Source organism: Diprion similis, chromosome 6 (genome assembly GCF_021155765.1).
Source record: "Diprion similis isolate iyDipSimi1 chromosome 6, iyDipSimi1.1, whole genome shotgun sequence".
Taxonomy (NCBI): Eukaryota; Metazoa; Arthropoda; class Insecta; order Hymenoptera; family Diprionidae; genus Diprion; species Diprion similis.
Genome location: NC_060110.1, coordinates 23423352 through 23451258, shown reverse-complemented (window position 1 = coordinate 23451258; position 27907 = coordinate 23423352). Strand labels below are relative to the sequence as shown.

The 27907-nt window shown below is 35.2% G+C and overlaps 3 protein-coding genes across 4 annotated transcripts; 1 reads left to right on the top strand and 2 right to left on the bottom strand.

The window, feature by feature from the left end:
* Positions 1-899: 899 nt before the first annotated feature.
* Positions 900-3146, bottom strand: LOC124406451 (nucleolar protein 9). The gene has a single exon (XM_046881861.1). The coding sequence runs from the start codon at positions 2997-2999 to the stop codon at positions 1167-1169; it is 1833 nt and encodes a 610-aa protein (XP_046737817.1). The 5' UTR covers positions 3000-3146; the 3' UTR covers positions 900-1166.
* A 1814-nt stretch (positions 3147-4960) lies between these two features.
* On the top strand, positions 4961-22336 carry LOC124406452 (oxidative stress-induced growth inhibitor 1-like). Its single transcript, XM_046881862.1, has 7 exons — positions 4961-5123; positions 17380-17583; positions 19197-19558; positions 20027-20304; positions 20406-20674; positions 20911-21342; positions 21446-22336. Exons 2-7 carry the CDS (start codon positions 17508-17510, stop codon positions 21709-21711), a joined length of 1683 nt encoding a protein of 560 aa, XP_046737818.1. The 5' UTR covers positions 4961-5123; positions 17380-17507; the 3' UTR covers positions 21712-22336.
* LOC124406450 (integrator complex subunit 8) lies at positions 22172-27478 on the bottom strand. Of its 2 annotated transcripts, none has more exons than XM_046881860.1 (12): positions 27267-27478; positions 26767-27184; positions 26424-26661; positions 25783-26019; positions 25394-25639; positions 25066-25315; positions 24506-24916; positions 23995-24249; positions 23664-23907; positions 23458-23576; positions 22779-23132; positions 22172-22692 (listed from the first exon to the last, which is right to left on the bottom strand). In XM_046881860.1, the coding sequence occupies exons 1-12, from the start codon at positions 27382-27384 to the stop codon at positions 22658-22660; spliced, it is 2925 nt and encodes a 974-aa protein (XP_046737816.1). In that variant the 5' UTR covers positions 27385-27478; the 3' UTR covers positions 22172-22657. The 2 variants fall into 2 exon arrangements, with proteins under 2 accessions (XP_046737816.1, XP_046737815.1); XM_046881859.1 differs by having other exon boundaries at positions 22783-23132.
* Positions 27479-27907: the final 429 nt, after the last annotated feature.

The following is a 27907-nucleotide window of genomic DNA, read 5'->3' as shown; positions in this document are numbered from 1 at the left end:
GAATAAGAATTGAATGCGACACTATAGGAGTTGTAGGATCCCGATATAAATATTGTGTATAGATATAATTTAGTCTGTTTATATCTGATCGTTCCTGCTATCAATACTATTATGTTTTAAATTTAATATTAATAAGATTAAATCAAGATATAAATATATACGTACAATATATTAAGTAGGTAGAAGAGAAAAGAAAAGTGAAAATTAGATAAATAAGTAAAAAGAAAAACGAAAAAAACACTCGAATCTAGCTGTGGTTTACTTGTTTATATTAACGTTACGTAAAATCACGAATTTAACGATAAAATTTTTTTTATTGAATCCACGTACTAGTCAATTTGTAGATTATAAATAGATAATTATATACATACAATACACTGTAATATCTGGGTAATTATATGAATTTGTACGTTTGAGAGTTCTATATTCTCAAATTTTATAATTTGATTAGGGAAATTATACGTTGTACATGCTGGAGAGAAACTGATATGTTACGAGTAATATGAATATTATTTAAGTCGTCTAGTCAGAAAGATAAATAAATAATATTATATCATGAATCTATATTATATATATATATATACATACATACATACATATACATTATTCAACCGCATTTCGCACATACTAGGAAACTTTGCTCAACGTAGACTATACAAAGTACTGGAAACTTTTCTCCTTGAATATTACTACTTACAATTAGATTGCAACAGCAATCCTTTGTAATATACGTAAAATGTGTTTATGAAATAATTAAATACAGTCGTCGGAATAAATGCAACATAGTTCTTTTTCAATTAATAAGATTGTCACCTAAAAAACTTTACTCATTCCCGCGCCACTAAACAGATACAGTGAAAGAGTAATAATTCACCGCACCCCTCAGCCTGAAGAGTAAGTATTAGAAAATAAATCGACATTTATTCAACGGTATCCTCACCAAAAAGTTACATTATATGTATCTGATCATATATTCTAATAACTAACTAAAAATGGTTTCGTATGCATATAATTACAACTAAATAAATCGAAATCATCAACAATTATTATTACTTTTTCGTCCAATAGCCGCAAATTCGATTATTCTTTTACCGCTCGTATTTTACAAGGACACAAATTATCCATAAATCTAAAGTTTTATAAGCAATCATCAGCTAATCGCCGATTCATTTGCCAGATGGAGGATCTCCTATTATATCAGCAAATAAGGCTTTCGTCTTTTCTTCCTTGCCAAGAGAGTCACTCCAGTCTTTCCGACTCCTGGCAAAAAGTGGAACATTCAATTTGCTGGATATAATTTTTCCAGCCTCTGTAGCTAGAAGCGATGCTCCAACAGAGGCGAGCTCCTCAATGATCCATAATTTTTGTTTCATCTGAGACCATTGCCAAACTTTTTCCAAACTCCTAGAGCCGTGCTTAGAGCAAGCGAGCTGGACCCAATTACCGCCCAACTTCCGGGCCATTTTCTCCCTGCTTTTTTCTCCAATGAATTTACTCTCTGCAAAAGCATCCATCACTCTACTTCCACGAGGATCAGCAAACAAGATTCTCAGGTCGGTCCCGCTCGATTCAAGTAAAGAATTTACGATCTTGATCGGCTTGTTGAATTGCAGCATTGCCTGCAGGATCAAACTACCATGTAAATTGACTCTGTACTCTCCCCCTTTGTCCTCAGTTGCCAAAGTTTCAAAAGGCTTCATTCGCGCCACTAGCAATGCAATCGAATTCTGTCTGTCCACTGGCTGTTCACAGTGCAAAGCCGTAGCCATTGCGCTGATGAAGGCGCCTTGTCTCGCCTGTAACCTTTTACAAGCATCAGCGACGCTTGCTATAACGCCGAGATTCCCCTTTCCAATTATCGCTTCAAAATGAGGTGATATTTCATCAAATAACGTCTCTAGTTCCTCTTTAACCTGACAATTATTAAATAGCCTTTGAACGGTAAAATTCGCCCCAGCCATCAGAGCCAACCTGTCGATCCTGTTGATGAAGAACTTTGCATAAATTTGTGTGTACATTTTTGGCTTGGCAACTGCTAAGCACGCTTCGAGCAGCCTCATTGAACTCTCAGAATTGAAAGCTGAAGATATTTGGGTCTCGTCCTGGGAGTCGAAGCAGTCCGACACCACTTTCTTCGTCAGAGCTTTGCTGGCCTGTTTGTCCACATCTTTGACTGAATACAGCAATACTTGTAGTAAACCTGAGGTTAGTTCATTCCGGGGAAACTCAGGAAGCTGCGGCCAGGCGCTAAGCCTTTTGCAAATTTCTAAAAGTAGATCAGTGTACTCCTGTGGCACAGTTTTACGTTTGCTCAAGTCAAAAGGCTCGTTTTTTTTCGACCTGTTATCCCCGCTGTCTGAAGAATCGCCGATAAGCCCGCCAAGCAACTCGATCACTGTTCGAATAATATGATTGGCACAAGAGTCCCAGACGAAGTCCTCCATATTGTTCATGATGTACTTACTCAACTTCAGAGTCCAATCGTTATAAATCTTCACGTGTTCTTCTTTGACTACAACGGTCGTGTCGTCTTTAGGTATAGTGGAGGTATTCAGAGATCGCGTTCCTCTCTCAGCACATATGATCATGATTTTCTGTAATACATGACTGGCGAATCTGTCACTGCAGATTGGCCTCAGAACATCCATGAAAGCGGTTGCAAACCTGGTTACAACTTCGAAACTTGCATGTTTCATCAGTGAGTCGATTACTCTTGAGCCGATTTGATTTTTAGCATATTCCACCTCGTGCTCGACCATTTCCTCATAGACATTGTTAACGAACACGAGCTTCTCTTCGTTACTTGGAAAATCGTTGTCCCTGATCAGTTCTAGCACGCGTATCATGTACTTGTACGTTTCTTCGTCCAGGTGACTGCCCCGACCGTAAGTTCCTTTTCTGCCGTATTTACGGGCGTTTTGCATGAATGATTTTTTCTTCTTACGCTTTATCCCTTTCCCTCGACCTTCAGATGGCACGTTATTGTCCGTCGTCTCCATCTCAAAAGTAAGGCGTCTATTTTACTACCAAACGACACTATACGGCTAATAACAAACAAAGAACACTTTTTTTGGTTATGTCAAAACAGATTAGGTTAGGCTTCAAACACGTGTGGCTTTGTCTCTGAAGTTGGTTACGGTCACGTAAACGAAAAGTATAAGCGATTGATCGAATCGAAATAGATGGAAATGGTATGCGTACTCAAATGGTTGACTGAAGTCTACTCCGTGCTTGAGGTAATGTGAGCTACCGACGGTCGGTAACAAAAACTAAAACCCAACTTTCTCTGATATTATTAAAATTTCATCAACAGATTTGACGAAAAATGGTTACGCTTTGGTTATCGAATACCCCTTTCCGAGTTAATTTCGAATGATGGCGCACCAACCTCTAGGTACAGTGAAAAAAAATCATCGGCAATGGAAAATCTGTAGACATCAGTAGACAATCTCAAACGACTGCAAGAATCCCTACGGTTTATTAAAAATCTCCAGAATTCTCTGCCCCCGTTAGAAAATCGCCAGACTTGAGATGTGTCGCAATTTCGGCGAAAAATCTCAATTTGATGTTCAAAAACTTCACATCTAGCTACGGATTCTCCAAATTGGCAATACTGGCACTGGTTATTTCTAGGGAGCGTTCTAAAACTAGATTATAGTGCGAAAAATTCCCTAGGACAGAGGCAGATTTACCCACGAACTCGGCAGCGCAAAAGAGATAAAAGATGGTCGACAGCACTGGGAGCTAATTTTTATTGGGGCCGAAATTGCTAGTTGGTGATAAACGATCTCAATTCATTGAAAATCAGTTCAAATATGAAAACGTGTAAAATCGAACCGGAAAGACTTGTTGTACCCCTTGTCGTGAATTGCGCCTTTAAGCTGCAACTGAACCACCAGAGAGTCCTGACCTCATTTTTAGTAATTCAAAAACGAATAGTTGAGCAGTGAAGAATCTCGCACCATTCTGATCTATGGTGAAATCGAATTTTAGAACACCCAATGAAGTTGCCGTGGAGATACCCAAAATATTCAACGTCTGCGCAGATCAATACCCGCTTGTCGCTTTCAGCACTTGACGACGCATGTCCACGTGAAGAAACCTGAAATCGTTTTACAGAAATTAGACGTTCATAGATATTATCAGATGGATTACATGTGTATGTGTACACATAAAAATACATATTGTAGACACACACTACAAGAGTATATAAATAAACAGCTGTGTATGACATATGACGAAAAGCTCTTCTTTCTAATTTTCATGTAAGAATGAACTGTATAACTGTATAAATTTATAAAATGTAAAATACTAAGCAAATAAATAAAAAGAGTGAAAAACCGCCGCAACAAAAACCTAATCGATAACACTTTCGGTATTAATATAAATTTCTTATCTGCCCCTGAACGTGAAAGGAAGTCGCCTGCGAAAGTATTTTACTATTGGTCATAGATTTGGATCCGAAAGAATGGAAGTGGGAGTTGCGTATCCAGTTCACGCGGTACCTTGGCATTCGACATCCGACATCACATGCAGGATAGATTCAGTTTGCCGGTATCCGTCATCGCGTAAAGGCGTGTGCTTTGTAAATATTTGATACGAGTTGTGTGAGAAAAAGCACATTTTTTCTGCCCCTTCTATCTTTTTCGCAATAAGTAAAAGTGCATTCGCTATCTTACAAATCACGCGTATTAATTTAAGCTTATACGTGAGCAAAAACCGGTATCAAGTTTGTAAAAGTAACACGATTCCACGACAGGCGCGAATATATTCCATTGAATGTAATTCCGCCGATTGAGTAGTGTTGCCTCAAGAATAAATATTTTTAAATAAGCAATTATTATATTTCACTCATATTCAGACGGTGTCTTACTATCGAAAAAAAAACAAACACAGTAAAAAACGATTAATAAAAACTAATTCATTCATAATTAGTCAGAAAAATATTTATACACACATTTAAATATCATACTAATACATCGTATATTTTTCTCTGAAAATATATAGAGATTTTTTAAAGAACATAAAAAAAAGGTATTAAAAATACTATTTTAATACTATTGTTAAACATATAACTATACTTCTCTAGCAACCGCTTCACTGCAAAAGCTGTGAACATATAGGTAAGTATTTTTATACTCTTTACGCATTATCTACTCACATAATTTCAATTTTTCAACCGCATCATGCTTATATTCGCTGTAAAGTCAATTACGTTACGCAACGTGGTGTACAACAAGCCGCAGGCAATTCACGAGGAAAAACCAGTGGTTATTGTGTCTGCCTCAGTTTTTTTGCATATGAGAACACCGTGAGAATTTTCGTTTTATTCTTATGATGATTATGCACGTTTCTTGGAAGTCGACTATAGTAAAAACACATAACATCTCAAATATCCATGACATATGTGTTTCCTCCGCTCTGGCGCTTACTTACATGTTACATATATATATACTTCTTAGACGCGCATTAGACCATACACAAACCATCTTATCCAGACGCCGTACGTAGTCCATGGTTAAATTCAAATTCAAATATTACACTCACCTGATGCCATATATTATACCTGTACAATATTTGACTTCGTGATTGTTTTTATAAAACAAAAATTATGTCATCCCCTGAACGAAGCCCGATATGCAGCTTGATAAACGTGATAAAAATTACGATACGTCGTAATACTTTTAATATCGCTTGAATCGATGTTCCGCGTTGCGGAAGGGCAGCTAGAGATAGGTTGGTACGACTTATAATCGAACCCGGTGATATGCATATTTCAAATATATCCTATGTAAGACGTTCTTATTGATGTAACGGACGTGAAAATAGAGAAACCATAACAGATCGATACAAGTATGACGTTAATATTACAGACTCCATTGTACGTATATTTGAAAGCAAATAACTAATCGCTGTCGAAGCTGGTTGGCCATGCATAAATCTTACACAATCTTACATAAATTATCATTCTTTTTTGCAAAGGTATGCTCACCGGCCTTTCAAGTCGGGCAAATTAAATGAATATAATTTTCATTCACGCGTATTTGCGGACATTCTTTTATTATTCTATATCTACATATGTATGTATATTGTACATGTGTACTACGTAATATGTGTATATAGGTATACGTTATCGATCGACTAGCTTGAGGGATTGTGGAGAACTATGTATTTCTACACTATAGGTACATAACTACGCACTCGCATTATAGGTATAGTCACACATGTGGTACGAAATGAAAAAAAGAAAATAAAAAAAAAACTAGTTCGAATGTCCAGTGCACGTGACGGTGTCGGTTTTAGAAAAGAGAAGGAAGTAAGAAAACAAAACTAGTCCAAAACGTTGTTAAATATGAGTTCTAAAAGAAATACGACGATATTTCTAGAAAACAAACGTTCTAGTCCCACGCTTTTGTATTTTAAAATACTTTCTCGCGATTGACGATTAGTCTCTGAAGTTTTACGAGTTTCATGTTCTTCGCGCTAATTCGACAGAAGAAGATAACCCTTTATGTAATTTTTACATCCCGAAACCTGAAAAGAAAAACACAAGTGGGGTAAAAACGGAAATATATTACATCCTCCCAGAGTGAAAAAAACGACTTGGTGAGATACGGAAAAATATGGTCAGGAAAAATTAATTAGGTACTTACAAGAGGGATCGTTTATCGTGTCTCTAGTTTACGACTTATTGTTAAACAAACGATCAAGTTAATAACCCGTCCAATTACACCTTGCAGACATTCACGCGCAACATAACTATATATTATACGTAATATATTCCTATTCGGTTTAAGCGCATAGATTAAAATCTTGAAGTGAACCGAAACGTCGTTGGGTCCTTGAAACCTACAGTTCAATGTAAAGCGTAGGACGTTATATAATACCAAAGGAATGAAACTTAGAAGGATTTTAGATTGTTCGACGAACCTCTTTTCATCTCATCTCCTTTACATATCTTCTTCTCCTTATACAACTCAACGTCTCTCTGTCTGTTCGCATATTCGCTTAGAAGTCGAGGAACTACTGAACCGATTTTGATTACTTTTTTTCTGTCAACAGTTAAAACTTCTGGCCAGATATTAGGCTATATTTTGTTACAATCATGTGAATAATTTTTTAGATATAACAATATTTGTAAACGAATTCGAAAGGGGATCGCACACACTCGTAAGAACGCTGACTAAACTCTTACAAATAGAGGAAAGTCATATTCAATAGTTTTCAAGATATCGACGAGCTGTAGGTACTAAAACGTCTGGCTATGTCTAATACTTTCGCCACAAAAAGCATTTGAAAATACTTTCAGGCGGAGCCGTAACGGGCTTTTAGTATATTATAGTATTGCGCAATAAATGCGTGTCGCTTATCGTTTGTTTCTAGTTATAAGCGGGATTTTCACAATCTTTACGCAAGCAAGGGGCTTTGATCGCAGCATAGCTCGTTCGTTTCTAATACTAAACCAATACTACGTATTCACTACAGGAATCAAGGTCTTCGGTTTTATCATTGAACTTGAGATTCGGCTACTGATAAAACCCGCCCACATATACGTCATAACATTAAACGTATATATTCAATCACGTGAAATCGGCTGACCACCGGCTCTTTGCCTCTGATCCATGGTGTGCCTGACGTTCTACGAGATGTGTACCAACTGTCTAAAAAAATCTCTATATTGTTAGGGAATTATTTTTCTGGTAAACGCTACCCTGCTTAGTAATGCCATCATGTATATAGTTGTGGTGTGAGTTATTTAAAGTGCTGTTCATTTTCACCCCACGCAAATTCAACGTCACAACAATTAATCACCACCGATCTAGGGTATTTTGGCACCGTTGGTACGCATCTTACTTAAGTCCAGTCCAGCGCTAGAGAAAAACTTTTTTGGTGAAAAAAACTGCACTTCTAGGCACACCATATATATGATGTATATATATAATACTCACACCACGCTCTGATTTTGATCCTTTCTGATTTTGCGCGGTGTTTAACCTCTTAGGTTTACACGGAGGCGGCTACACTTGACATTTCGACAAGGTTGGACCATTTGATATACTTACATACAACACGTGTGGGATAATAAATGGCACTAGTCCAGCTCTTACTGCACGTTTACGTGAATTAACTTGGAACGAAGGATAGTCGAGGTTTTTATTACTTCATGTATGTATGTACATACATACAAACTCCTCGACATTCGGAAATCCCAGATCTCGAGTTTCGGTCCTCGTTTGGCGCTCGCGTTTTTCAATCGCCCATATAACTATTCGTGAAACCTTATATCATGATATTATAGGAGTTCAGAACACCCGCAAAAGTAAGCCGAGTGTATGGATTCGCGGAAAGCGACTCAAGGCGATGTGTTAATCGGAGAATTTGCGAATCGTCGTTAACTGCGTAGAACTTTTTCATTTTTTATTCAAATAAGTTGAAAATTTTCAATCACGCATCATAAAATCTCATGGTCTAATTATATATACAATATCTCGCTTTCTAATTTCTTCTTGGAAACAACTAAACGCTAAACATATTCGATATAATCCTTGTGATTAAAATTCACAATCAAAAATAATCTGAAGTTATGAATAAAAGCATGAATAATTCTCGATACGAATGAGAGGCGTAAAAAAAAGAAGAAAAAAATTTATCACCAATCAAGTACCAATGAGGACTTGCAATGCAGTTTTTCGGTCACCTGCTGCACGTGATGGTTTATATTATTCTTACAGAATGCGACCCTCTGTCAAATATTTGATGAACTAAGGAAATATTTGTCGTTGTTCCATGCTGGATGATAACTTGACTTTATCATTTTTTCATCTACTGCTCGCACACAATCACATCAATAATAACTACATATCGAGTCCTCGGTAAATTTCCATAAAATGACTAAGCCTGTATAACATATGTATGCTGAAAATCAAAGTACACGTAGATTAAATTCTAAATTAACGTACACGGTAAACAGAGATCGGTAATAAGCACGAGTAGATAACGATTGATTTTAAATCTAATCACCGATACGTATAAGTTATACCAATAACGATTGTTTTCGTTTTTTTTTTTTTTCAAAATCAGCTCGTGCAAACGCTTTCATCTCGACTATATTAATCACGAGGAAAGTTACTCAAGTTGATTTGCGGCAAATTTGTCATTGGCACGTGTCATATAAACGTCATATGATCACTTGACAGACTATTAAATCACTATATAATAAAATACAATAATAAAATAATACGGCGCAAAGACTAACGACTATAATATCAATTAAAAGTGTCAGGAACTAAATTTATTACCCCAGAGACAGACAATTGGCTTTTAAATATCAATATATAATCAAACTCTCTCTCTCTCTCTCTCTCTCTTTTTCTTCATAATAATAAGCCAACGCGGAAAAGCAGAAAGTGTGATAATAACATCAAAACAAACAATTCTCGACTTTTCTTCGCACAATTATTATCATTATTATCTCTTGGGTAGAATTTGCGTCGAGATTTAAAGGTCGTATAAGGATTAATCAACGTACATTAACCGAATCAATTCGCAACGACGATTATACAGCGTTATTTAATACTTGTAGCGAATTTATCACGATTTATCTATAACGAGTGGTTCTAGAATGATTCTTTCCTTGTTATGCATATCATTTATCTAATACACTTTTTTATATCTACGTTTCATATTTTATCGGCTGACTGTAATCCGTTCGTGTAATCAGCTGACGCAATTATACAGCTGGACGTTGATTCTACGTGCGTGAAATAAATTTTGAATTACAGTTGGTATGTATAACGTGATTTGTAGAATACTGTAGTGCTATGTAAACGCGTTATACGGCTTTGAATAAATGTGTGATAACAATTCGCTCTCGTTGTAATCTTTCGGTAGTACGCCGCGAATCCATGACGTATAATAAATATACCGCGAAAGACAATTTATGACGTAAATGGTCGAAAGTAAGAGTCGAATCAATTTTTCTATACACGAGGAAATAATTTTTTTCCACAGATTTCTTACAACGACGACGAAAAATTTTTCACCCTCCGTATAATCTGCGAATTAATCTTGCCAGATGGATTGTCGTTTTTGCAATGCTCGTGATAATTGCCTGCAGCGTTTACGCTGAACGCGGTTAATTGTATGCGGCTTTCGACCATGACTCATTAAAAATGATGAATTACGTGTAAGTCATTCCGCATATTAATTTCGCACTTTTAGCCCCGTTGGCACTAGTTAGTCAGGCACATATATGAAATATACGCGAATCATATTTCAGATAAAGATATTGCATAAATTTTCATATATTATCTTGTGTAATAACCGTTACCTGCGCTTATTATTCAGTTATTATTATATATTTAACTAGTTTTGAAATATTTTCAATTCAATTTAAATTCAGAGGATCGCAGATTTTAAGATTCTTGTTCTATCATACAAACCACAATATGAGGAAAAAATTCTTCATGATTTATAACGTATTTGACTGTATAATAATTTATCATACGAACAGACGTCCTTCTCCATTGGTCTCTAACTTTTTACATAATCCACACAGCTGTTATCCTTTTTTAATAATATTGGTAAACAAGGCACAACATATTCGCCTCATTATTCGTATATCATTGAATCGATTTTATTCTTAAACTTATCTTTTTTACTCTACTGCGATCTACAAAACGTTCGGGAATATCGATTTTTGCGCACAATTGTTTTCAACAAAAACTGTAATTGAAAAACAACTACTGTCCAAGGAATACAAGAATTTTATCCTCGTGAATATTTTGAATAGCTGATATATCGAAATTTGAAACATGCGATAGTAAAATAGTAACGAAAATTGAATTGTTCGAAATGTTGATTTTCGAAAATGTCACTGAGTAGAATAACTCAAAAATCAAGATTTCGAACAACTCATCTTTCGCTACTTTATTTTTGGATGTTTAAAATTTCGGTATAACGGGCATTCGAAATATTCATCCTTCCTAGTTTTCACACCCATCCCAACAAAAGGTTGAAGAGAAAAAAGTCGGAAATACAGACACGAGTATATAGTTAACAAGGACCATGAACGTGGCGGAAAAACTAACAAGGACAATTAATGACTGACACGGTTATCGGTTAAAGCGTTGTTACATATATATACACATTCGAGACTTGGCATTGATAAATCTGGTCGTGAGGTCAGATCACTCGAGATGTAGGATATGCACCGCAATTTCCTCGTTGAGCATGTCGTCCTTCGTTGATGCGAAACGAAGGTCTCTGATTTATGAGGAAAAAGCCTGGCTGTAGGTAAATGCATTATTGGCAGTCGAGGAAATGCGACGAAGCAGGCAACGAGATCGGGAGCGATTGGGAGTTTGAGGTGAGACGGAGAATCGACTTGTTGGAAAATTTCAAACAGCGATACCTGGTGAAAGTAATTCCATGAATTTCTATGACAAACAACTAAGAATTGTTACGAAATTTTTGAATTGAAATAAACGGAAGACAGTGAAGAATTACATTTACGTGCGCTTTATAACTAAAATATAATCTAAGAATCTTTTTAATGTTTTTCAAAAAATTAAGCCCGGATATACGAGGTTCGGTTGAAAATCAACAGAGTTTAATCGTTTTGAACTTTTTCTGATTATAGAATCTTTTCTCGAGTTGCCGATATCTTACTTGTGTTTTTCAAACTTGCTCAGATTTATAACTAATGTGACAAAGAATGTTTTTACATTATCATTTGCTAAATAACATTGCTGACGATTCTTCGAGCTGCTTTTTCCGTTTTACTCCACTTTCCATTGCTGTTTGCGGTGACAAGTGCGGAACAGAACATGTTGACAATGACTAAGTGAAAAAGTCAGGAAGTTGTTATCACGCCACCTTTCTCACAATCAGAGGGAGAGAAAAGACTTTAGAATTCCTGTGTAACTTCCATCGAGTAAAAAATATTCTCAATTTCAGTCTTATTCTAATGCTGGAGTCGAAAATTTTTATTTCAGTCACTCTTCGGTTGAACTTTGGCACGCTTTTAATACAATTACAGTGAAAATAGAGTGTAAAAAATTCTTAAGGGCAAACAAAAATATCTACATGGAAATATTCTGACTTGCTTTTGATTCGTTAATTATCTAAGCGCATGAATAAATAGCAGATTTTTTTTCGCTTTCTATCGACATTGAAAAGCAATTTTTTTATAAAATATAAAAATTGTAATACAATGAAGTCGAAATTCGTCATCAGAGTAATTCGATTTGTCCATTTGCGGCAAGATGAACTTTTCAAAAATATTTGAAGTCTGCACGTAACAGTTTTTCATTCACGAAATTAGAGTGGAATTAAAAACGATCATAAAACGATCACATTATTCGATTGATCGATTGATGGATGTTAAATGTTTTTCAGTTAATTTGGCTGACTTAAGCGAACAGTTCAGGAATTTCTTTTCAACTTGAGTTTTTTAATACCCAAGCAGAGCGATTTGGAACATTCCGGAATATTCGTTTGAATGTAAATTTAGACTTACGTACCCCTGTTAAATCATTCTTCTTTATTCACTATTTATTCGATAAACGCAAACACGCCGCCACCCACACACACGTACAATAAATAAACCATTCTATTTTATTTTCTCAACAGTAAGTTGATAAAACAAGGAGTTTGACAAAGGTTTACTACACGCTGGAAATAATTGCTAAATTAAATAATGCATGAAAAATATTAGCCAAGCGTATATAATAAATTATATTGAGTTTTTTTCTTCTATCGCTTGAAGTTAAAATATGTAATATACCGATACATAATCTTTACCGCAACGAAAATATCTTATCAATTTAAACCGTCTCTACTTTTTCTTGTGTAAATTATTTTTTTCACCGACTCATTAAAATTCTTGATTATATCATCTCGATATTTTACCGAACCCTGTGTCATTCATCTTCGGATCTACGGTGTACACAGTGTATGATAATATACTTGAAATAAAAATCTTCATATTATACTCATAATTGCGATGTGAAATCAAATTTTTTTGCCAGACAGACTTTGAGAAATGAAAATTATGTAAACGAGAAACAGCTGCGCAATCCTTGTTATATCAAGAACTAACTTTGCTTTCTCGTTACATAACATTGCAAAAACGAACCTTCTCGATTGTCTTTTGCTATCTTATGTATGTACATCAATGTAACGATAGTGACATCATTACAGAGACCTCGTCGATCTTAAGCACTGCAGTTCGAGTAAAAGCAAGATAAAGATAATGATTCGCCAATCATTGAAAAAGATTAATGTTTTTACTGCTAGTATCAACGAAGATTTTTTTTATTTCAACTTAATCGAAATGCATTGCTGTCACATAATGTCAGTGAAGATATATGGTAGATACTTGCACTAAGCTTCATATCTCGAGAAATTACGTATTTATGTAGGTACATACATACTAGAGTATCAAAGTAGCTACGTAATTTATATTAGAATAATTTTTTTGTCACACGTTGACGGTTTTATTTTTTATTTTCTTCTCTTTTCTCTATTATAAGATGGTATTAAAAGAACGACGATTGAATATCTTCCAAATTATAATATCACAATTGTATATTCACCGCGTTTTATTGTATCATTTTACCAAAAGACCGAGTCACGTTATGTATTATAAGCACGCGTGTAATATTCTGTACATACTTATATATAAACTATATACGTTAGACCAGTTTCGTATAGTTGCGTAACTAAAACATTATGCGCGTGTGTGTAATTTATACATGTAACGTATAGGTATAGGTATAGGTATATATACACAAGTATGTATAATATGTACCTCAGATTCAGGGCTTAATACTTCTTCAAAAATACTTCTCTTACACTTCTATAATAACTGTTTTATATTGAGGAACGTAATCACAGTCTAAGTAGAATCTTATGAATAAAGGTGTGTTAATTAATACGGTTATGTATCGTATAACGATTATTAATTCCGATAAATAAAACTATATGATTCTAGCCGAGAATAATGATCTCAGATTTTAAATACATAGGAAAAATCAACATTGTTAATATAATCGCAGTAATTAATTTTATACAGGAAAGCTAATATACAAATTCAAGCGTAAAAAATCACTCTCGAGCTAGTTTTACATATGAAAGATTGATTTCTAGCCATGCGCATTTCTTTAGAATTATTAACGACTTGGGCTTACATACGTGTGTGTGACAAGTTAAATCATGGTGTAATTGCTATAATTAGCCGAGTGATCAAACTCCCTGCTGTGTATAGTGCAAGACAATGTGCAGGGCGAAAGAGTTTGTCCGCAGTATGAATATAGAGCGGAGTATATAAAGTGAGTCGATGTATTTTGTACGCAGAATTTTCTAAGACATGCGATTTCATATACGAAAAATTTATATTGTATAACTCACAGTATAAATAAATAATGCATAAATTATTTTCTATGGTACGTTGACCTCTTATACCTTGAATGGTAAAAAATTTGCGAACGATGGTCTAAAGTTATTAATAATTCTTACGCAATATCATAACCGAATTCCTACGCTTCATCATTTCTATAGAACGTGCACTTTGTACGGAATATAATCGTATTTTAATGTTTTTTTTTAATCAAACTTTAGCTACTAATTGGTAGAGTATAATACGAGAAATGAATGAATCGCGATTATACGTATTTACGTACGTACGAGTTTGATACGTAATGGAAAGTTGTAGAATTGTCAGGGGATAAGGTTCAAGTTTACAAACGTTATACATATATAAATATATATATATTATTATTCAGATTTAGTTTACTGCAAATATTATACGAGTAATTGTTTTCTTTTTATTTTCACGTCCGAACGGAAAGAAGTGAACTTGATTTCGGTATAGTTTATTAAATTCTAGCTAAAATTTAATTTTTATCTGATGTAAACGGTAAACACGTAATTCTTTCAAAATTCATTTCAAAAAACACGAAACGCGGTGTTTTTAAAAAAAAGGCGGTACGAATGGACTTCGAATTTAATAAACCTGCCGATGGGTTCATTTTTTCATACCCTTGAATACCCTGTACTATACATATATGGGAAATCGTACACATATAGTAGCTGCTTTATGCGTGGGTTAAATTATGCCTAAAACCGGTTAGGCACATCGTTAAACAAGCAGGGGCAATGTTACGGTCGCATATCAGATACATCACGTGCGTATATAGATTAAACCTGTTCAAACTTACGTCAGAAGTCAATTTAATATTTAACGGACTCGAATTTCACAATTCTAATGATTATTATGACGTATATAATATTACGGGATTCATTAATTGATTCAAGAGAAACTGTTGGTGCCAGGATTCATTCACTTGATGCTCGTCTCAGATGTAAATGTAACTGGATAAAATTATTCAACATATTAGATGGCTGTTTGCAAATAATTTATTACCATACAAAAGAAAAAAGAAAAAGAAAAAACGTCCACGGACAAAATTATTTAGTAACCCATCACTTCATTGTACATATGCGGTCAGGAATGAAAATTAATAAACCAAAAGATAAAAAATTTTCTTTTTTTCTTTTCTAAATACGTGCGATTTTGAATCCTGTATATAAGAATTCGATTACAGAGTATATAAAATCTGTGAAAATATATGTATATGGAATAGATCATATTGCAACGGAATAACAGAGGCGGGAAATTTTTTTACCCATGTTGCAAATAATGTTGCAAAAATTGACCTGGTTCAAACGAGACTAGACCTCTCCGACAGCCTCGAGGGTAGTGACTATAAGTATACGTACCCATATACACGTATAGATAATAGGCAAGACGCCAAACTTTTCGGAGAACTGTGTGAGTTTCTAGGCTAGACGATCCTCGAATAAACACATGTATTTACATAATGTATGCATGCCGCTAGGTAGGTGTAAGATATAGAAAGAAATTAGCCTTGGTTCTTCTGAAACTGGACTGTCTGCAGTCTGCGTGGTTTAGAAAATAAAATCAGTTACATATAGTTATGATATATGTGTATACATGAAATGTTAGCATAAGATGAATTTTGTTTGCCAAAATTTGCTGCAACAAATATCTCGAGACTTTAATCAACTTATTATCGTAAAAAGAAAATAACAATAATGATCGTAAATTTATCGTTATATCAATATCGATGACACAGAAGAAGTGAAACAATAATCGCAAGCCGGCAGAATATCGATTCGTGGTTATTTGTTATTAATACCTATGTAAAGTGAGAAGAATTAAACGTCGCATGCTGCAAAGTTTCTTTTAATTGTTTTTAATTGCCGGTTTAATTGCACCGAGTTTGTATTTTGTATGATTATAGTTTAGTTCGAAAGTGATACACGCAATGTCGATTCGCAAGAATGAAATTCGATATTGGTGTATACCTATATCTATATATATATTCTTAACGATTACCGTCATGTATATATATGTATGCATTTAATCTCTGTAACCCTTGAATTGGCAAGATCGACGATAAAACTAATCATTTAGTTTAGATTATTCCGGTTCATGATTGTACGGGTCATTTTGCTGAGATAAGCAAAATTATCACGATAAATTATCTACCGCTTTTATTAAAAACTTTTCGACGAATTTCGCAGCGTAAGATTCACGAATATTATATTATATGTAACCGTTAAATCAGTAAATTAATTTGCGAATTATTTATCGAATTTTTTCTTTGAATAATAATTGTTTCCACTTTTTTTTTTGTAACCAGAACAAATGTCTTATTTTTTCTTTCCCTCAAAAAATGTAATAAACGGTGATAAATTCATTAATTTGATGTCATCGCGGGTACTTACTGAGGAATTATATAGTGATTAACGATAATAATTGAATCAGTTGTGTGATGGACAGTTGAATGGTTGAACAGGAATTGACGTTTTCAATTAAGTATATGGTAACACGTGTCGATGTGCCTAAATAGCATCGGTTTGCTTGTATTCTGATAATCAACCGTTAATTTACCTATTTTTCCGTGTTCAAATATTTATTGGGAACTCTGCCTTTTGCCAAGGAAAATCACGACTAAATGTCGAACAATATATTTGTTTATCTATACGGTTCATAAACATAGCCATTGACACGAAAAGCACGTGCTTGCCGACCGTTCAAATACTCGTGCATTCCTGCACTATACATATGTACACACCTAATATTTTCTTTAACTGTATATACAGGAGAATGTTCCCTTTTGATAAAACCAATGCATCAATATATAACCGTAGCTTGAGTTCACGTGAAGATCAGAGTTTTCCTCTGTATATAATATTGTGAAATAATAAAAATTATAACTGCGATATTGTGAATTTTTACTTTCGTTACGGCAAAGATAATAATTCGCATTTTTTTCACATCTGTTGCAGATAATACGGAAATCCGGAAGACTGATTTACATGCATTAATATTTATATACACACACGATATATATATATATATATACATACATATACGTAAACGTCAAGATAAATTTTCTTCGTAAATCTTCGGTACAATGTTCGAGCATCATTGTCAGCACACGGAACATCTTGCAGAAAATGACATCCATTACAAAGATGTCGTCATCGTAGGTAAGACTAAAATTCTTTTGCTTTTACAATATCATTTACCTAGCTACGAAAATTATTAATTTGGCATTGTTTTTCAAATTAGTATGAGACAGAAACGATTTTTTTATTCAAGTACTATAATAAATTTCTCAATAAAACATTAGATCAATATTTAATAAGAAAATTCACGAAATGCTAGTCAAAAATCGACATGGCCGCCGTAATTGATACGCTTGCGATTTTATTTTAAGCTTAGAATTATTCTCAATACTAACCGGTTATCGAGCGCTGTTTTACGCGAAATTAAAGTATGGCAAGAATTGTCTAGTTAGTATTACGTCGTTAATGAAAGCATAGGGAACTGGAAAATTAGATTGCAAAAGTCGCTCTTACGTGATGTGTCGCATGCATAATGCCTACATTGCGGTTCGCTCTTGAATATTATCGCGCTCAGAAGTGCCCTATGATGATAGTTTTTAAACTTGCATACCTTTGTCTATTATGCATTTCACAGGATATAATAGTTTATAACATCGTATATATATATATATATATATATATATATGTTTTGACTGCATAGCTTCACATTTGCATATCGTGAACAATTAATGTTATCCTCTGCTTTAATGCAAGTTCAACATCGATATTGTGTATATGAATGAGAATGCGTTTATGTAGTACAAGATACAATAGTTAGTAATAATAAAAAAAAGCTAAAATAAAAAACAATTGGCTTAAGAGTATATGTTCACAGTAAACAATTCGTCGGTCCTGTTTTCATTTTGTCGGTCAAATTGGAATACCTAATAATGCGATAGCACAACGACAAACAAAAGACAAAAACTTTGTTATCGTCGTAATTGTTACGACGAATGTTTTATTTTACAACCTTCGAAAGTTAAAGATTGAAACAAAGTATTATTAACTTTTATCACTGACGATTTCACTTATACACCTATGTTTATACTTTATGCATTAATTAAGTGTACAAAATACTAATATAATAATCCAGAGGCAAAACTTATGTCGTGAGGAGAAATTATTTTATACAAAAAGTAATTTTAAAGCACATGTATATTTATCTCCAGACTGTTTCGAAGCAGAAATCTTATGTATGTTTGTGCAGAAGATTCAGTGCATTTCATTCAGTATAAAAATGAAACAAATATTGACTGAACTCTAATTATACGTCTCTTGTATAGGTATGTATGTAGTATACAGTCAATGCCCTAAATCAGTCTTGAGATAAAAATGTAATTATACGTCTCTTGTATAGGTATGTATGTAGTATACAGTCAATGCCCTAAATCAGTCTTGAGATAAAAATGTAATTATACGTCTCTTGTATAGGTATGTATGTAGTATACAGTCAATGCCCTAAATCAGTTTTGAGATAAAAATGTAATAAGCTGAGAATCATTTCTTTCCATCGCATAGTTATACCGAATCTCATGTTCAAATGAATCAATTAGCAAAGAAGTTCCTCTTATTGGATGTCATAAATTTCTTTTGAATTTTTGAAGTCACTGAAACGGTTGTATGAGCCAATACAATAGTAAATCCGTTTCTATAACTATTCCTGCAGTCTCCTGCAGTCTTACTGCAAGTGCAATAAAAAACTACTCCCTTTTCAGGGAATGGACCGAGCGGTATTTGCCTTTCGTACATGCTGGCTGGAAATTGGCCCTATTACACAGGGGAACCACATCCAGGTGATGAAATGCTGACCGCACGACTTGCTAATGGAACTAGTAGTGGCTTAGCATGTAACACTCGATGGGGCCTTGAGACTCTTTCGCTGGGCTTGGAGGGCAGAAATGGTGGAAGACCGCTGCCACTTTTGATAGATCACTTGCAACATCCATGCACAGACGCAGGCCTTGATCTACCACCACTGCTGACATGGCTTTCTCCTGGCACAGAAAGTGGCGAAGAAGACCACAAAGTATTTGATCATGTTGTCCTGGGCAAAGGCGCACCTGGCGGAGCGTGGCAGGTAATATAAATTCCAGCGCCAAGTTACGATAATATTTAGACCTCATACTCGTATTATTTATCAGCGAAACAACAGATCCAGAAATTTACTTAACGCGATTACCTTCAAAATTTTCTCCAAAATAGGTCATGGGTCCAAGTCGTGTAATAAGCTCATCAGTTTGCTGATCACTGTTGAAACTCAACGTCCGATATCGGTGTATGCGGAATACTCTACCGACATATTCTTTCCTGACTTTTATCACACGTAGCATTGATCCACTGACATTCCATTTGCAACAATTTTTCAATCAACTTTGACACTTAAGAATTAATCTATCTGGGTTAGCGTGATGTAATTATTTCTAATGTTAAGGAGACAATCGTGTTATGGTCAGTGCATTACCCTTGATGTAGTTAATTCACTGGATAGAGAATCTAAAGAATAACTTTTTGCATCTTACTTTAACACCATGTGCTTCATTTCCAGGCAATGGATCCTAACGTCTTAACAATCAGCCTCAGCCGGTGGATGTCCTTACCCGGTCTCGATATCAAGACTTGGGAGACGATGGTCGACGCAGAGCAGCGAGAAGTGCACGATCATAGTTTAACGTCAACAGGAACAGGCGATCAAATTCCAAATCCATTCCTCACTCAAGAGAAGCTTAGCAGCTATAAAGGACTTGGGCGAGTGCTAGTTGGTACGGTGGCTAGATACTTCAGGGATTACGTGAGGATACAGAAGCTCGAAAAGTACTTTCGATGGTAGGTGTGCGCATGAATATTAAATTTGCAAAAATACTTCCAAAGTTATCCTCCTTTCACAATTCGTTTTAATGTCGCTTCATCTTTGCCTCTACTCACAGTGGGACCACAGTGACTTCTATAAGGCCTGTAAATTATGAGAAAGATGTCGATGCAGAGAACGACACATCAGATTATAAATGGATAGTACGAGGTGTAGAAAACGAGAGTGGTAAACAATTTGAGTACCGTGCTAAGAGGGTAGTTCTGGCAACAGGTGCATCTGACCACTCGAATCGCTTGGGATTACCTGGTGAAGATTCCAACTCCAACTGGCTAACCCACGACTTGAATGACCTAGAAACAAAGCTCGATTATACAGCCGCACAACGTGAGTATATTGCATTAGTGATGAATTCATTAATAATCAGGCAATAAATTTTTAAGCTGAAGTAACTTTTACCCTAGATATCGCGGAGTTTGCAGCAACGTTTTTACTCACAGTAAATTGATGCAGAAATTCGCACAAATACCCGCTTATTGTACGACACAAGTTCTGACGTGCCGAGTTCAGTCGTTGCTTTATATGACAATTGATATGGTAATAAGGTAAGATTCATTTTTCAGAATGTAGAGACAGATTAGCAGATCCTGTCCTGATCGTTGGAGCTGGTCTGAGCGCTGCGGACGCTGTGACCGCCGCTCGTTTCCGAGGTATTCCTGTTCTTCACGCTTTTCGTCACAACAACAACAATACAGAATACTGGTCCAACAATAATGACAAGAGAGGAAAAGGTGTTGGAGAGAATGGAATATCCGTCGGCAGTGATCGACTAAGGTGGCTGCCTCCTTCTATGTACCCAGAATATCATAAAGTTTATGAGATGATGGCTGACGGAGGGACGAATTATCCGCTATATCAGGCACTTTCAAATTATACTCTCGTCGATCTTCATCCAAACTCAAACTGTTCATCTAATGGGACGAAACTCGTCACCCTGTGTTCACCAAATGGAGAACTTCGATCGTTTGAAGTGTCTGTTGTCGCGATTCTCATCGGTAAGTTACTCTTCGTCATTATTGAGACGTTATCTACATTTATAAAAGGCAGATGTTGGATTCATAGTTCACAAACATGCAAAAATTAATTTTTACATTACAGGTTCTCGACCGGATCTTTCATTCTTGCAAGAAAGCGGTCTAGGACTGGGAAAAGATCCATCAAAGCCTATAGACGGGCGATCAAACCCCATACTAGTTGACGATTTCACTTACGAAGTTAATCGAGCACCAGCTAAAGGCCTATATGCTCTTGGACCGCTTGCGGGAGATAATTTTGTTCGTTTTACTCAAGGCGGAGCATTCGGCGTCCTAACACATATTCTTAACACGACTGGTAATGTCACGCATCGAGCTAAAAAGAAATGAAGTGTCACAGCTGACGAGTGATGTGTGGAAACGTCCTCGTCATTCAAATCCTATCTTCATCAAGCATTACTTACTACCTGATGCTGGTACCTCGGGGCACTATTCACTTATTTGCTCAAAGTGTGTATAGTGCTAAATAACGTAATATACTACCGTGACTCAATTGTCATCAAATTTGTTGTTATCCAAATTGTAAATACTATTTGGAATATAAGCATTTATATAACAATATCGCATATTATATATACATGTACATATATATATATATCTTTTTTAAATATATTATTTTTGTTTTCCATTACTTTTTACATGATTATTATTATTATTTTTGGATCACGCGTTTTTTATACGCAGGCTATTTATTTGAACATATAAGATATGTTTACATAATTGAGCATATTCGAGTTGATGCTTTTTTCATATATTTTTGGACTGATCCATCAGTGAGTATTTTATTCAGATATTGGATACGAACTGGCATTGTTGAAAAGTTTCATTAATAATATAGATTATAAAATATATTTATTAATCTGTGATATTCTAGAAGACACGATACTTAGCACTGCTTTGGATTTCACAAAATAATTTATGAATCAACCAATGACATTAAACTATATTTATTAAAGCCTGTCTCGTTCTTCATTTCCTCTCCCTTCATTATTTTTTGCTATGGGCAAAAATATATCACTATATCAGTCTATTTTCGACTTTATTCTTGCCTCAATGATATTTCTGTTCAACAGGTATGCTAGTCTCAAAATAAGGACGTTCTATATTAAAAATGTCTATTATTGACAGATTCATTAACAGAAATCAATTCAAAGTACTTATATACTTCAATGTATGTTTTGATGAAAGTAATCAATACACATATTGTTTGGCCAGAGCTCTCAAAAATTTTGCTTTTCGAATGTTTGCAGCTTCCCGTTGAATTTCTTCATTATTATTAGAGTTTAATTCTAACAGTCCTATAACTTTGATCTGAAATAGAAAAAATATTTTCAGCATAAAAACATATCAGGGTCAGCGAAAAGATAAGTATTCAGTATGTATAGTCAACGATTGACCTACCGCGAGCTGTTTTCTGTGGTGCTCGCCTCGTTTGGTGTGCAAATATATAAGAAATTCTAGAATCGTCGTGTCCCATATACAGTGATAATAAGCATCCATTGCATCAGCTGCAGCGCAGCTCTTCTGATCGCTAGACATCATCTTGAACGCCAAAGCGTAATCTACTTCTTCTAAAAATTGACACAACACTGCCGCCTGTGTGTAACACTGCAAGTGCGCACAGCATTTAATCATACGCCGATAGACGAGATCATCAATCTGAGTGCGTGGCACAGGCTGACTAAAGAGATCACTGGCAACCATCGTGGCCTCAAGGTAATACTTCATGGCACTTTCGTGATAGCCGAGAACTGAAACATGCATAAGATAAACAGGCTGATAATCTGATCGATGTAACTTATTTTGTCAAACGTGTTTAACTTTCATCAGTACCCATATTTTGGCGCGCTTAGAAACAAGTCATTTTGATATCACTAATCACTTGTTGAAGGTGAATTGACTGATTATTAATGTCAATTTAGCACTTTGTGTGCTGATAAAAATTTACTCATTTTGAAACCCTTGCAATGTGGATTAAAACGGTGCTTAATTTTATCACTGATGAATTTGTGCGATTTAAGATGCTTTAAGTGCAAGAGCAAAGTTCACATTTTATCAGTCATGACTTTGACTTACCAAAATTAAGATCTGCCATCAATTTTAACCAAGAAACATTGCTTGGGTAATACTTAAGTGCTTGAGACAAAACTTGAAACAAGAATTCCCCAATTGTCCTCGTGTTGTACGAATTGGAACTGTAAAGAATAATTTTATTCAAAAATATGTCCTCATTGTTACTGTACTTGTGATAAGAAATAAAAAATTGCATAACTTAATCATACTTAGAAATGGTAGCTGGCCAAAGATTCAAGTATTGGGTGTGAAGCTCGAGGCTAGACTCGTCACGGAGAACGTTATGCAGCCGTGCCAGTAACGATGTGACAACAGTGAGAGCGGTAGGTTCTCGAAGTCGACTGAGAGCTCCACTTACAGCTATGATAGCATCTCTAGAAGCACTACTTGCACTAGATCCGCTACTGCTTCGTTTTTGCGGTTGTTGACTGCCAGGCCCAAACACTACTAGAACTGATATATAAAAGTATGGGAATCAGTTGTGTCATTTTACTTTGTTTTCGATGTAGGCACGCAGTGAAATTTTTCGTTATTCGTTACCCATGTCCCAGGCTTCTCTGGGGAACTTTCTACTTCCTTTGTGCTTAACAATGTCTTGGCAAGCAGTGCTTATCGCTGCTGCTAACTCAGCGTAACTCCATCGTTTTTCTATACTTGTTAAATAGTCCCATTCAGCCATATTCAACAAAAATATTATGCAATATTCTATTATCTCTTGTCGCGGGATAACTTGATCTGTAGCTTGCAAAGCACCCAGACACTGTTTACACTCCCCAACCAAAGTCTGCATGTCACCTGCATCATAAATATTCAGTTGTACATAATTTCGAACTCTATGTTAACTCATTAATTATATCAATGTAAATTGACAAGCAAAAGTAGGATCTATATTCAATGTTAAACAACTATTCCTAGTTCAAGTAGCTAATATTATGAGCAATTACTATCAAAACGTAGCGTAATTTAATCTCACGTTTGTACGACCCAATAAAAGAGAAATATCGTTCACATTAATATTTTTCAAAAACAAACGAATACAAATTATACTTACAAATATTATTGGCCGGCCAGACGTAGAGGCAGTGCAATATTTCGATCAACAATGCTTCCCATGCTACAAGTTGGCATAATTTAAATATTGAACTGTTGCCACCAGCTACATTCAGCTGCACTTCCTGCTGTAGGATATTCAGCATCTCTTTAGCACCGACAAAGTCTTTGGATGTGACGAGTTCTCGACTTTTGGCTAGGAGTACGTAGGAATAATCCTGCAGCAAACCTCTCGGTAATGACATTACCACACTTTGCAAAGGAATGGGAAGTACCCAACAGTTGTTTACTCGCCATATTGGTTTCCTTCGATTTGTACTGGCGATGCGTATTAAAAGTTCACGTATTTCATGCGGGTTGTAAGACATAATTATATGCTGCTCCAAAGCACCGACATCCACTCTAGAGTTTTCTGAAATGCCAATGCTCGTGAAGTTTAAATTCATGTGATTGGAATACTTTATCAGGAAAATTTATTTGAGCAAAATTCTACGAGAATAATAATTTTGATAAATTTAGATTAAAATTAAGGGTTCAGAAAGAATTTAGTTTCAGGCTCACGTGTGTAGGTCACTGTTTGGATTCCCCATTCATTGTTTGTTAACAAATCTGGAATTTCAAGATCATTCTGTTCGGCCTCTCTCTTAACTTCCCCTAATTCTTCTTCATTGAATAATGATCGCAGATTAGCATCATCAAGTAATTGACTTGCAAGTCCATCTATTTCACCACTCAGTACAAGATACAATAAAAATCGTGAAATACGCCTCTTATCCAGTTCTGTCACTTTGTCTATGACACTACCAAAAGCCTAAAAAGAAAAATGGTGCGAATTTATTGGAAAACAAGTCAAATAAAATGTAAAATATTTTTATTAAATTTTTTGTACCCAAAATAGTGTGTTGAGTCCCTTTGTGCCTGCAGTTTTAATTTCTGCAATGTAGTCACCGAGGAGAATTTCGCTTTCAAGCACCTTCCTGACTAAATTAAGGCACTGAATCTGTACAAGCAAATCACGAGCTACAATGATTTTTCTATTAACCATTCCGCCCTGTATATCCAGCTCTAAATTGTCCCTATAAACTTGAGGAATTTCTCTGCTCACATTGTCCGCCTGCAGCACCTGTACGATGTTCTGAAAGAAAAATCAACGTATGTGATATAATTCGAGTCTGAGTATAATTTTGAAAACCACAGTTAATTAAAACAGTACATATAAATTTTATTCTGGGTAGAGAATACATGTTACTCTTTTTTTAAAATCCATATTGTACATACCGTATACTGGTCTTTGATAGATGAATGCATTTGTTGCACGAGATCTATCTTGATATTTTCCACCGGTATTTCACAAGCCAAACAATAACCTTCTAAATATTCCTTTTGGACTGTACAATATATCAAGGGAATAGAAGTATCCAGTTTTTGAAATAGTTCTTTGGCACCACTAACGTGTCGTTTGGCACTTTCATAATCTTCCCTGAGAAGATAAAATACTGCAAGATCATAGTGTATCTGTAAATTGATAGAAAAATAGTTTACGTAAAAAAAAATTTTGTCTTCCAAAACATACGTAAATTACAATGCAAATGATATTTGATGACGGATTTAAAAAAATTTGGAATAGAATATAAGTCTGTGGTCCAGCCTTTATCAAAATGATTTAATAATGTAGTATAAGTCATACCATGTACAACATAACACCATACACATAATTAATATCGTTCCAAGAATTGTAAAATTCTGTCAGGAATTAGAGGAATGATGTTGTCATTTATCAAAAGTTCGATATCAAACAACTTTTTGATTCACAGCTACAACACAAAATAAAGAAGAAAGATAGGGTTCAACAAAGTTGAAAAAAAAGTTACGAGATTATTAAAAAAAAAGCTCAAGTATATGCGGAAATTTAAATATACCTGACACTTAAACTCCTCAATACTTATACTGTACATGTTTTCCCAATTCTGTTTGCACTCTGTACTATCCTCAGTCAGCATAACAAATGTCTCAAACGATAAGACCTTTGGTGAAATATCATTTAATTCTAAAACAGCATTCAGAGTATTGATAGTGTTGGGAAGATACGTCTCCAACTTTCTCATTATATCGTCGGTCACAGCAGGAGGAACATATGTTACCTCTTGTATACCCGGGCTAAAAAAATTTAGTTATAAAACCCGGTGAATGATATTGGGTACAGATGAAAATTAATTAATTATAATGAGCACAAAAAATTGCACACAGTAGTTGACTGCTTACATGTGAACAAACGGCTGTTTGATCTGTCGACTGTTTAATGACTTACAAACGATCGCTCTCAAATGCCACCTATGGTAAAGAACGACTGTAAAAAGAAGCTGATCGCTCATAGAATTCAATTGGTACTCAGGAATCATTGGAATTTCGACAATGGTTTCTGTGGCTACGTAAAATAGATCCTGCAGTAGTGAAATCTGCATTGGCAATGGTAATTTTGTTTCCAAACTATCTAGGTCCCATTTTAAATAGGCGGCTACTTTAAGCGAAAGAATTTTTAGTGCCAGATTTTTGAGACTCCACTTGTTGATCATGTTTTGCTGCACTTCGTTTGCATCGACATCAACAATTTTGACATCACCATCTCTTTGCTCCAAATTTATTGTCATGAATTTTATTATCAGATCCGTTGGTGACGGGTCTAAAAAGGAAATTGTGTGAATATCATGGAAAACTAAATTTTTCAAATACATATCTACTAGCAGGAAATATATATTACTAACCTGGAAACGGTTTGGAAAGATGTTCGTGGAGCAAAGACGGATTTAAGAGAAACTCGAACCATAATATTGTGTCAGGTGAAATCGGAACGGTTCCTGGCCGCAGCAGATCCACGTCCATGATTATTTTTGCCCAAAGATGATTTAAATTCAGTTAATACTCATTGATAGAAATGTCAAGCTTAACAAAGAGGTTAACTTTACTCCGGCATCATTGTACCATTTGTACCGCATGACAGAAAGTAAAGAAATACCCACACTTGCACGCTCCTTGATTTACGCCTGTGAGCAGGCAACTCAGTGTACACGCATGAATTACAAGTCACTGTCAATCAGGCACTATGTCAAGTATCTAGCACCATGATTTTGGAAAATGCCTATAATTCACACACAGCCATGCAGATTTTTATCCACAAATGTAAATTATTTCTTGATGCAGGGGCGAGGGGGCAAAATGTACCTAGGAGAAAAGCTTCGAATCGAGATTTGAACGATAGATAGAGGAGGTATTCTTCGGTGGAACACAATATTGTCGGCTATTTAATTTATTTCGAGTAAGAAAGATTATGTAAGCGAAAACCAATAAGTCGAGAGATGAAAACAGAAGATTTGAAAAATCTGCTGTTTTGTAAATTTAATCACAA

Excerpts from the sequence above, each read along its gene's own strand:
- LOC124406450 (XM_046881859.1), bottom strand. The coding sequence starts at position 27,384 with ATGGACGTGGATCTGCTGCGGCCAGGAACCGTTCCGATTTCACCTGAC. Across the intron at positions 24,917-25,065 it reads CCAAACAGTGACCTACACAC|AAAACTCTAGAGTGGATGTC; the intron begins GTGAGCCTGAAA and ends TTGGCATTTCAG. Across the intron at positions 23,577-23,663 it reads TGGCCAGCTACCATTTCTAA|TTCCAATTCGTACAACACGA; the intron begins GTATGATTAAGT and ends TATTCTTTACAG.
- LOC124406452 (XM_046881862.1), top strand. The coding sequence starts at position 17,508 with ATGTTCGAGCATCATTGTCAGCACACGGAACATCTTGCAGAAAATGAC. Across the intron at positions 19,559-20,026 it reads CACCTGGCGGAGCGTGGCAG|GCAATGGATCCTAACGTCTT; the intron begins GTAATATAAATT and ends CTTCATTTCCAG. Across the intron at positions 21,343-21,445 it reads TGTTGTCGCGATTCTCATCG|GTTCTCGACCGGATCTTTCA; the intron begins GTAAGTTACTCT and ends TTTACATTACAG.
- LOC124406451 (XM_046881861.1), bottom strand. The coding sequence starts at position 2,999 with ATGGAGACGACGGACAATAACGTGCCATCTGAAGGTCGAGGGAAAGGG.